General features: G+C 46.6%; 1 protein-coding gene across 1 annotated transcript; it reads right to left on the reverse strand.

Annotated features, from left to right (window-relative positions):
- Window positions 1–267: 267 nt before the first annotated feature.
- On the reverse strand, window positions 268–1,120 carry LOC117886046 (olfactory receptor 11A1-like). Its single transcript, XM_034787678.1, has 2 exons — window positions 479–1,120; window positions 268–396 (listed from the first exon to the last, which is right to left on the reverse strand). The coding sequence occupies exons 1-2, from the start codon at window positions 1,118–1,120 to the stop codon at window positions 268–270; spliced, it is 771 nt and encodes a 256-aa protein (XP_034643569.1).
- Between the last annotated feature and the right edge of the window lie 10,831 nt (window positions 1,121–11,951).

Below are 11,951 nucleotides of genomic sequence, written 5' to 3' on the forward strand. Positions count from 1 at the left end.
CTCATTCTCTGAACTTTGAGCAGCCACAAGTTCAAGTCTCCCTCCAGTCCAGTAGTACCCAACTGTGGCATCTTATATAGGTCCTAAAAAGTCACAGGATTTAAGAGGTCTCTCCATCTCCACTTTCTCCCACAGCTGTGATCTTTAAGAGCATGACTTGAAGACCGATGAAGCTCAGAGAAATACAACCTGGGACTTCATCAGTCTTTGGTTCAGGCCCTACCCCAGCCCATGTTATATCCATTTTAACCCAGGGAAATTGATCAGTTAGCATGGTCCAAACATGAATTTCCTGCAAGCTTTCCTCAGGGCCTCCTGCACCTCTTTGTTTCTCAGGCTGTAGATGAGGGGATTGACCCGGGGAGTCAGGACTGTGTAGACAACAGACAGAACTTTCTTTTAGTCTTAAAGGTGCCACAGGACCCTCTGTTGCATTTTACAGATTCAGACTAACACGGCTACCCCTCTGATACTTAACTTTCTTTAAGTCGCTCAGGATGTTGGTGGTTGGTAACATATAGACAATCAGCAGAGTTCCATAATAAATGCTCACCACAATGAGGTGGGAGGAACAGGTGGAAAAGGCCTTTTGTCTTCTGGCGGTGGATGGGATTCTCAGGATGGTGGCGATGATGCAGATGTAGGACATCAAGGTAAGTAGGAATGGGATCAGTGAGGAAAGGAAAGTGAGTGTGAAAGCCAATGTTTCCATCAGGTGTGGATCATTGCAGGAGAGCTTTACAAGGGGGATAAAATCACAATAGAAATGATCAATAACGTTAGGGCCACAGAACATTAACTGACATATGGACAACGTTGTTATGCTACCACCTAGGAATCCACCTATCCAAGAGCCACCTGCAAGCTGCAGGCAAAACTTGACACTCATGCAGACTACATAGTGCATTGGATTGCATATCGCTAAATACCTATCGTAAGACATCACTGACAGGAGAAGGCATTCCATAGCTACTAGAGAACCAAAGAAATAAAATTGTGTGAGACACCCATTGAATGAAATGGTTCTGTCCCCAGTCAGGAGACTGGCCAGCACTCTGGGCAGGATGGTAGAGGTGTAGCAGGTCTCCAAGCAGGACAAGTTCCCCAGGAAGAAGTACATGGGGGTGTGCAGGTGCTGATCAGGCACAACTAGCACAATGATGAAATGTTAAATCTTTATTAACTGCTCAGTAAGGCTCTGATCCTGCACAGAGTTATGCACAAGGTTAATTTTACACCCTGGGAATAATTCTGTTCTGTCTGAAACTTCTCTGCTGACATCTAAGATAAAATCTCCACTGACTTCAAGGATAGGCCCTTTTGATTTCAATGGGATTTGGACAGTGAACACCTTGAGGTTTCTTTAAAAGTACCGCTTCGCTGGATTTGATTTCCATTGACAGACGTTGGTAAAGGTCGATATCAGCTGATACAACCAAACCAACAACAGAAACCATCAGGAAGAGTGGGCATTAGTGCAGCCTCTCCCTGTGCCTTGCACCTGCAGGGATGGTGTCACAGGCCCCGGGGCCTTTCACCCAACTTCACAGGAGTGAATGAGCAGGGCTGTAACAGCAGAGTTGCAGAGGGCTCCCTGCACGGCCGCATGGCTGGCGACACCCTTCTCTGCGGTCCTGGTTGGCCTGGGTTGTGAGGAGGAGGATGAGTCCCTGGCTGTGGGGGAGGCCACCCCGCTGCCAAATAGTTTCTGCACAATGATTGACCAGTTCATAAGAACATACATAAGAACGGCCATACTGGGTGAGACAAAATGTACGGGGGAATGGTCCCGCCATTGTGGGGAACTTTCCTGGTTTATACACTACCCCGGTGAAATGGGCTAGCGAAAGGATCTGAGTCCTCGCTCCCACTTTTTCCAGGGACCGAGGTGAGGCTGACTGGCCTGTAGTTCCCCAGATCCTCCTTCTTCCCTTTTTAAAAGGAAGGGTCCCCCTCGCTCTCCCAAGCTGCTCACTGCACCCGGCTCTGGACTGCTCCAGCCCCAGTTCCAGCTCCACCACTCTGCCTCAACACTGCTGCTGCTGCTGCTCTGCCTCCAGCTCCCTGGGCTGTGTCTGTGGCTCTGGTTGCTGCAGCTCTCCTCCCAGCACAGGTCTGCTCCGTGGGCTGCTTCTGTAACTCTGCTCCCAGCTCAGCTTGGGCCCCTGCTTTCTCCTTAGCTTGGCCCCACTCTGTCTGACCCAGGCAATTCCAGCTCACATGAAGGATAGGACCCCCCAGCCTCCTGACTCGCTGATTAGCCTGCCCCCCCTGTCAATCAGGCTGACCTGGAGCATTGGCTTCTCCCCATTGTTCCTGGGGACTGTCAGTTTCAGGGTCTGGTTTCCCATCGACCCTTCCCATTTCTTTTGGTACTGGGAGCTAGCCAGCCAAAACAACCCCACTGAGTTTTAGAAAGGGGACAACAGTCCCCTTACACAAAGTTCCATCTAGCCCAGTATCCTGTCTTCCAACAGTGGCCAGTGCCAGGATGAATGATGAGGTGGCCACTCCCGTGGCCCAGTGATCGCCACCATCCTCCTCCTCCTACTCCCAGCCCTGGCCGTTTATCTCTGCTCCACTGGGCCAAAGCAGATGCCTTCCCTTCCCCTTGCACGCTGGTGTCTTGGATCCCTCGGCTGGTCGGGTGCCCCCCACCCCCCGCTGGCAGCCCTGCCCTCACCCTGACCTGACCTTAACCCCCGCTGAGCTTCCTGCTACTGGAAAATTTAATTGTTAAAAATTGGGGGGAGGGAATCTTAAAGATAAAATAATCCCAATATTAACCCTCTAAGGGAAGGAACAAAACCGATTTGTGCCAAGTCTACTTACAGTCAGTGTCTTCCCCCTGAGCACTGAGTGTAGCAGCCAACAGCAGCTCCGCTTTCCCCATGGCAGTTCACTCATCACCCCATGAGGGGGGAGCTGCCAGTGAGGGCACAACCCTGTAGGGGTCAGGAGGTTAGAGTGGAACGAAGGCTGCTCCTGTGTTTGAAGCACTGGCCTTGGACTCGGCAGATGTTGGTTCAGTTCCCTGCTTTGTCACCAGATTTCCAAAGGCCGGTAGGTACCAAACAATGCACATGGGCCTAAGTATGGGCTGTACCTAACACCAATCGATTTCCAGTCCCACTGTGGGGGTGGGGGGTGTCTGCATCTTGAGATGCCTAGAAATCTGCCCCTCTGTGCACCAGGTCCCATCTGTAAAGTGGGGGTAATAGCACGATATTGGGTGCTAGGAGGATAGATGCATTGAAGACAGTGAGGTGCCCAGATATCAGGGTGATGGAGGTCAGGTAAGGATCTAGGATAGATGTGACCTGACAGTTTTTTTCCTTTTTCCAAATTCAGTCATTTTGCTTTGGGTTGGGAGTTTGAGAGAGATCGGTGCCCAGTTCCCCTTGGATTCCAGTGGAGTTAGTAACCTGGCAAACCTATATTGCTTCAAACTCCTCAATATTCAAGGAGCAGGGAGGAAAAGGGTCATTTACCTCTAAGGCGGGTCTGTCAGCAGCTGGAGTCTCTGTTGTCACCTCCTCACACAGCATTTCAGGGACCAGGATCCAGGTTATTCAGTCCATTTTCTCTCCCCACTGTATTCACCTACTTCCACATTCCCAGTAACTAGAAAAACAACCTAGAAAAGCTACCAAGGCTCCGTTTCATGTCTGGTAATGTGACTCTGTGCCTCATAACCTCTGTCGAATGGGGAACATCTTTTCTAATTCATTATATAACCTTCTGCGGGGATAGGCAGTCTCCCGAGGCACATCTGCTGTGGGGAATGCAACAGGCAATGGGAAGTTGGTATTTAATGACATTCTCTAAAACTAATCCAGCGTCAAATTTCTAATCTGAAAGGGAGAGTCCTGGAGAGGGAAAAAACTTGTAATCCTAAACTAATCTGTCTTTTTATTGGGTGAACGCTACAGTGACTGTCAAGAAATGTTTCAGAGTAGCAGCCGTGTTAGTCTGTATCTAATTCTAGATTTTACAGCTGTCTCAGTGATTTAGACACTCAGTTCCCATCCAATTCCCTCAGAAAAGTTTGAAAATGTCAGCAGAGTTAGCTGACCTTATATTTTCTCCAACCAACCCCACTGTTGCCCTTCATCGCAAGTGCCCATGTACCCAGTCCCCATCTGTCATAACTATAAAGGGAAGGATAACAGCTCTCCTGTGTACAGTACTATAAAATCCCTCCTGGCCAGAGACTCCAAAATCCTTTTCCCTGTAAAGGGTTAAGAAGCTCGGGTAACCTGGCTGACACCTGACCCAAAGGACCAATAAGGGGACAAGATACTTTCAAATCTTGGGGGGGGGAGGCTTTTGTTTGTGCTCTTTGTTTTGGGGGTTGTTCGCTCTTGGGACTAAGAGGGACCAGACATCAATCCAGGTTCTTCACATCTTTCTAAACAAGTCTCTCATATTTCAAACTTGTAAGTAAACAGCCAGGCAAGGCGTGTTAGTTTTACTTTGTTTTCTCAACTTGTAAATGTACCTTTTACTAGAGTGTTTATCTCTGTTTGCTGTACTTTGAACCTGAGGCTAGAGGGGGGGTCCTCTGAGCTCTTTAAGTTTGATCACCCTGTAAAGTTATTTTCCATACTGATTTTACAAAGATGATTTTTACCTTTTTCTTTAATTAAAAGCCTTCTTTTTAAGAACCTGATTGATTTTTCCTTGTTTTTAGATCCAAGGGGGTTGGATCTGTATTCACCAGGAGTTGGTGGGAGGAAGGAGGGGGGATGGTTAATTTCTCCTTGTTTTAAGATCCAAGGGGTTTGGATCTGTATTCACCAGGGAATTGGTGAATGTCTCTCAAGGCTACCCAGGGAAGGGAATTAGCTTTGGGATGGTGGCAGCGGACCAGATCTAAGCTGGTAGTTAAGCTTAGAAGTTTCATGCAGGCCCCCACATTTGTACCCTAAAGTTCAAAGTGGGGAAGCAGCCTTGACACCATCTAATGAGCTCACTCAATTAGTTCATGTAACATTTTTAAAAGAGTCTAAATGATTTTGAAGCCTAAGTCCCATTTTCAAAAGTTTCTCACTTACTGAGGCTTAGCAACCTAAGTCTAACTGAAAACAACGGGATTTAGCCTCCTATGTCACTTCTGAAGTTTGCTTAACTGTTTTTGAAAATGTTACTCTTAGCTCACTGCCTCCCAGTCAGTCATTTCTGAAACGAGTAAGTGCAGCCTGCTGCTCAGATAAAATGCAGGTGTAACAGGGTGCTTTATACGTTTAGGTTGGGAATTTCAAAGGGGGTTAATGTACAGAATAAGGACCCAATAAGGACCCAACTTTCAACTTGCTATGAGAATTTGGCACCTAACTCCCATAGGGTTCTTGGAAAGGCCCATACCATGGAAGCATGGAAGTCAGAGACCTGAGATTATAAAGTACAAACTTTCTTCCCATTCTCAGAAAAGTTTCAGAATCTCACGCATCTTCAGTGCCACAGCACATAATACAAATTATGTAATCTTGTACCAGAACTGTAGGTCTCGAGCTGGTCTGTAACAGTTTGAGGACCAAAGAATAGCACTGATTCCATTCAATAAAGGACACTGTTCTACATTCACACTAGCCAGTTTGTGGGCCAGTTTGGGTACAGTCAATATAATCATTTCAGTTGTGTGTATTGCAATATAGTCTACAACTTGACTCCAACACTGTCCTTTTTCAGCATGAAGTTTTTGACCTACTGTCACTTCTTGTCCTGAAGGGAAGGTTTCTTCTAGCATTTGCAGAAGGTTACGAATATCCACTTATATCCGAATGAAAATCCAACTATGGGCTTTTTTACACTACAAAATTCTGTCGATTTTATCTTATTCGACCTCGAGCCCCTGCATTAATGAAGTCGATTGTGCGTGGGCACACCATGCTCACTGTCTTGATGGAGTGCATCTTCACTAGCAGCCCCTGCATCAATGCACAAAGTAGTGCATTGTAGGTAGCTATCCCAAAGTGCAACTTGGTGCATTGTGTTTTAGGAAGTTTGTGCAATGCCTCATGGGACCAAAACATTGTTGCAGGAGGAACATTGCATTGGCATCCCATGATGCACTGTGCTCCCTCCCTGACATTAATGGCAAACAACATAGTGGTTTTTGCACCTTTAAACCGCCGTGCGTATGCCATAACCCCAGAAGCCTGGAGCCTGCTCAGCTGTGCTCTCTTGCTGTGAGCATCTCAAACACCTTGTGCTTTCTCCTGCAATATTTCCACAGCCGAAGTAGGGTCTGCCACATGGAACATAATGATGTCCTGCAAGCAGCCGTGCTGCAAGCCATTGGAAAAAACACTTCAGTTACTGATGGCAGTCACAGAGCAGCTGCACATTGCTTGTGAGGGTGCTGGTAGGGTCACCCCCAAGAATCGCATGCAGCTCATTGTAGAACCGGCATGTGTGGGGTTCAGCCCCAGAACGACTGTTCGCCTCCTTTGAGCACCATTTATGGTCCCATGAAACAAGCATTGACTGGTGGGACCACATCGTTTTGTAGGTATGGGATGATGAGCAGTGGCCACAGAACTTTCGAATGCAGAAAGACCCCTTCCAGGAACTTTGTGCAGCGCTTTCCCCAGCCCTGCAGTTCAGCAAAACAAAAATGAGAGCTGCTCTGACAGTGGAGAAACGAGTGGCGATTGCTGTTTGGAAGTTTGGAACGCCAGACAGTTACCGGTCAGTGGGGAATCAGTTTGGGTAGATAAATCAACTGTGGGAGCTGCTGTGCTCCAAGTGTGCAGGGCCATTCATCGACTTCTGCTACAAAGGGTAGTGAGACTGGGAAATGTGCAGGACATAGTGGATGGTTTTGCTGTGATGGGGTTCCCTAGTTGCGGTGGGGCGATAGATTGCATGCACTGGTGGATCACAGGGGGTATTTTACCGACATCAACATAGGATGGTCAGGAAAGGTTCTTGACGCGCACATCATTAGGAACTTGGGTCTGTTCGAAAAGCTGCAGTCCAGGAATTTCTTTCCAGACCACAAAATTAACATTGACAAACCTATAGTTATCCTGGGGGACCCATCCTACCCCATGCTCCCATGGCTCATGAAGCCATACACTGGCTGTCTGAACAGCAATAAGGAATGGTTCAACTATAGGCTCAGCAAGTGCAGAATGGTGGTTGAATGTGCCTTTGGTCTCCTGACAGGGTGCTGGAAAAGTCTCCTAACAAGATTGGACCTTAGTGAGGGGAACATAACCATGCTTATAGCTGCCTGCTGTGTGCTCTATAATATCTGTGAAAAAAAGGGGGAAAATTTTCAGCCAGGGTGGGCAGTTGAGACTGATCACATGGCAGCTATTTTTTAGCAGCCACACACCAGGGCAAGAAGAGCACAGCAAAGGGCGCTGCGTATCTGCGAGGCTTTGAAAAGCCGTTTCAATAATGAGTCACAGTAATGTGAGCTGCTTGTCTGCACTGTGCTTTCCCAAACCTTCCCCTGGCTTGTATCACCGTCCCTGTAAAGCCTATCCCCCGCCCAAGCCCACTGCTTCTACTCAATAAAGAACATTTATTTCTTGAATCCATTTACTTTATTTAACAAACATAAATAAAGAGGGAAAACAGAAAGAAAAGTTAACCTTGGGGATAAGGGGTTGTAAAGTTGGAACAGGAGAAACATTTTCAGCTGTGTAACATAACAATGCATTACAGACCATCAAAGGTCTGTGAATGGGGGCCTTCTGTTCCTTGTACCTTCCCCCGCACGTTCTCGGTCATTGAAAGCTTTCCTGCTCTCCATGTCCACGTCGAACTACTCAAACAGTGAAATCCTCCACACCCTCAGCTCTGTGTCAGCTGTCCTGGACGTGTTCATTATCTCAGTGAACAAGTCCTCCCGCGTTCTCTTTCTCCTTATTCTAATCAGTGAAAGTCTATTTTCAGGTGTTGATGACATGCTGAAGGACACATTTTCAGCTGTCAGTCAGGGAAAAAAATAAAGGAGCCATTGTACATGAATAAAATGTTTCCATAGCAAGGCCGTTTTCATAAAAAAAAAACCCTATAATACTAGGCGCAAGCCATAACATAATCAGAACCCATAACTGTTCATGGTGCCATTTTGCTGCTCCAGCCATGGTGAGTAGGCCCCTCAGGTTATGGGTGACCGCACTTTTAATGAAGCTTATGGCAGGCTCATGTCAGGAGCAGAGGTAGCTAGTCAACAATGGCCCTTTCCCATAGCACCACGGGAAGCTGTTTACAAATGGGACTGGGGTGGGGAATGTTTTCACTCCCAAACTATGGAATCTCTCACGTGGGGCCCCAGACCCCATCAGCTACTTTAAATACTTGATGACCGATGCCAAGCACAGTAAAAGTACATTAGCGGCCGTGTGGTTTGATGATCCAGTGTGTGTGGGGGGGGATTCTACATGCCCCTTTTTTTCCGTGTCAGAGCACTTTTAATGAGAACTTTCCCCATGTCCCCTAGGCAACTCAATGTGATATCAGTCTCCTGAGGGTAACAGAGGCGGAAAGGAAGGAGATGCTGCAAGCGTCTGGCAATAGTCCCGGTCCTTAGGTTGCTATGTTGTGTACTGCAATGATGCCAGCAGAATTAATTAAGGAGTTGTATGGGAAGTGTCCTACCATGGTGGAAGAAATAAGACTTCCCTGCCCAGGTGGCAGGGAGGGGAGAGAGGGGCTCGGGACTCCGGCAGCATAGGGGAGGTAGATGGGTGTGAGGCCTCAGGTAGAAGGGGCGGTGCTGGGGGATAGCCTCCCCCAAGGAGTGGCTCACGCACCTCCCATGCCCACAGGGATGAAATCCCATTGCTCAACTCTTCGAGGGAAACACGTCTAATCTGCACATTGGCTAGAATACATGGAGAGAACTGAATCTTCTCACACTGCGGCTTACGTTTTTAATTCCAAGTTGATTCACTCTTCATAACTTTAAGGAATATAAAACCTGTGATTTCAGTTAAAAATAATTATTTTATTTGGCATTCCCTGTGATCAGCTGCCATGTAGAGATCATTAACAAGGATACATAAAACATTGGACACACGAACCTTTGCATCCCCTGATGCCCAGTACACAATATAACCGCCGCTTTCCCAGCCTTCCTCCTCTGCTATGCCCAGTGCCCCCATGCTATAATAGAGCTTCCCCTTTCCCATTCTAACCCTCTGCTGCCCCCAATGTCCCTTTGCCCAAGGTACATTCTTTCATGTGCAACTGGCACTGTACAAAAACAGGATGTACAACAGTACACTCTTGGAAACAAACAAACCCTTAATATCATTCTGGATGTATTATCAGGAGTGTTGTAAGCAAGATATGAGACACACTTCTTTCACTCTATACTACGCTTATTAAGCCTGCACCTGAGTATTGTGTCCAGTTCAGGAAAGATTGGGGACAAATTGGAGAAAGTCCAGAGAAAAGCAACAAAAATGACTAAAGGTCTAGAAAACATGACCTATGAGGGAAGATTGAAAAAACTGGGTTTGTTTAGTCTGGAGAACAGAAGACTAAGAGGGGACATGACAACAGTTTTCAAGTACATGAACGATTGTTACAAGAAGAGGGTGAAAAGTTGTTCTCCTTAACTGCTTAGGATAGTACAAGAAGCAATGGGCTTAAATTGCAGCAAGGGCATGTCAAACTTCCCTGCCCACTCTGAACTCTGGGGTACAGATGTGTGGACCTGCATGAAAGACCCCCTAAGCTTATATTCCACCAGTTTTGGTTAAAAACTTCCCCAACGCACAATTTCCTTTCCTTATCCTTGGATGGTATTGCTGTCCTTGGATGGTAAACAAACATTCAGAGAGGGGCAACTTGGAGCCCTATCCCCCCCAAAATATCCCCCCAAGCCCTTCACCCCCTTTCCTGGAGGGGAGGTGGCTTGAGAATAATATATCAACCAATACGTTAACAAAGTGAGCACAGACCAAATCCCTGTTTTTTAAGACACTGAAAATCAATCAGGTTCTTGAAAGTAGCTTCTTTACCCATTGGTCCTTCTGGTTATGTGCCAATTAGATTAATTGAACTGATTAACCCCTTACAGGTAAGTGATTCTGTACCTCTGGCCAGGAGGGATTTTATGTTACTGCATTCATAAAGGTTGTTACCCTTCCCTTTATATTTTTTGACAGGGCAAAATAGGTTGGACATTAGGAAAAACTTCCTAACTGCCAGTGTGGTTAAGCACTGGACTAAATTGTTTCACAAGGTTGTGGAATCTCTGTCATTGGAGGTTTCTGAGAACAGGTCAGACAAACAGGTGTCAGGGATGATCTCGTAATGATGTGGTCCTGCCTTGAGTGCAGGGGACTGGACTAGATGACCAGCTGAGGTCCCTTCCAGTCCTACTCTTCTATGATTCTATTAATGGAAAAAACATTTTCATTGGATTATCGGAATTTGTTTCTAAGCCACGAATGTACGGATGTATTTTCACTGAGACTCACACAAGGTCTCCACTCAGATTTTGCACCAGGATAACTATTTTGGTTAGTGGTGCGAATGTATTATTGAAATAGTTATACCGCTATAACCTCTCGTGCAGACACAGTTTAACAATAGATCACTTATTCCCCTTCCCATGTGGGAATGAACTATCCCACCAGAAGCACCATCACATCAGTATCATTGAATCTACTTGGTGTAGACTAGTGGACATCTCACGGCTCCCCCAGAGGACTCAGGGAAGCCCAGAACACAGCCCCTCACCTCAGTTTCCCTTCTTCATTCCCCATATAATGGAGGAATTTCCCTGGTCTCATGGTTTTCCCTGCAGGAGCCTCTATCACTCTCTGAAGTCTCACTTCAGCCTCCTGTGTTTTCCTCTGATTCTGGCTCCCTTCAGCCCTTTATTGGAAATGGCCTGATTCCCCTCAGGTGGGGACCCTTCTGTAACCAGGGCTGACTTGGCCCCTGCTCTGCAGTGCATGGGCTCGCGGCCCAGTCACAGTCAGGGATAGGCAGATATAGGTAACGTGGTGCAACTTCTATGTGTAGGCAAGTCCTGACACATTTATTTCTCATTCTGGACATGAAGAGGACAGATAATGGGACGTCTGACAAGAGACAACAGAAAGAGAAGACTTAGTTTAGTTCTTTTATTGCATGATGCTCTCGGTGACAGACACATAGTTATTAGGGTCTCATGGAACAAGGTAAAACCTGAGAAGGAACTGGTGGAAAACATCCCCTGGGAGTGGAAGGAATTCTCACGCTAGTGGTTTGGCTCTAAATGTACAGGCTGGGTTTTCCCATAAGAGGCCGATGTTAGGCATTCAAATCCTATGGGCAGTAAATGGGAGTTGGGCACCAATCACCCTTCCTTCCATTGTCAATTAGAACTGGACGTGGTGGAGCAGACAGGGCACTGGCCTGGGACTTTGGAGAGTTAGTTTTCTGCCACGAGCCCTCTGAGTGATTCACCTCAGGTAATGTCACCTCATTCTGCCTGCGTTCCCCAGCTTAACATGAGGTTAAGGGTGTGGAGTTAGGGCTAGAATCACAAAGCTCCCACTTTAGGCACCCAAATCCCAGAGTCTGGCCCTCAGGATTCACAAACCTAGCTCGGCTGCTGGGAAATCCTGCAGGCACCCAAGTGTTTGCAATAAACGGGTGGTAGGTGCCCCTGGATGTGCCCTCTGCAGCCCCACACCAGGCATCTGCACACCGAAGCCCCAGAGCGATGCACAAACCTGTGGAAGGTGGGTGTTCCCATGCCTGACTCTATTCAGGACCAGAATTTTCATTTCATGGGAAATTCCATGGGTTCAAATTTTTGTTTTCATTCCAATTTTGACTTTTTATTTTAAATTTTATTTTGAGATTTTATTTATATTTTATTACTTTTTATGTCATCCATTTTATTTTCTATTCTATTCTACTGTTTCCTTTTTATATTATATTTCATTTTGAATTCTTTTATAAAATTATTGTTTTTTCCCCCTACA

Source organism: Trachemys scripta, chromosome 12, assembly GCF_013100865.1.
Source record: "Trachemys scripta elegans isolate TJP31775 chromosome 12, CAS_Tse_1.0, whole genome shotgun sequence".
NCBI classification, from domain to species: domain Eukaryota; kingdom Metazoa; phylum Chordata; order Testudines; family Emydidae; genus Trachemys; species Trachemys scripta.

Coding starts and splice junctions, on each gene's coding strand:
- LOC117886046 (XM_034787678.1), bottom strand. CDS start 1,120: ATGTACTTCTTCCTGGGGAACTTGTCCTGCTTGGAGACCTGCTACACC. Junction 397..478: donor TCCTGAGCGACTTAAAGAAA/GTTAAGTATCAG, acceptor TAAGACTAAAAG/AAAGTTCTGTCTGTTGTCTA.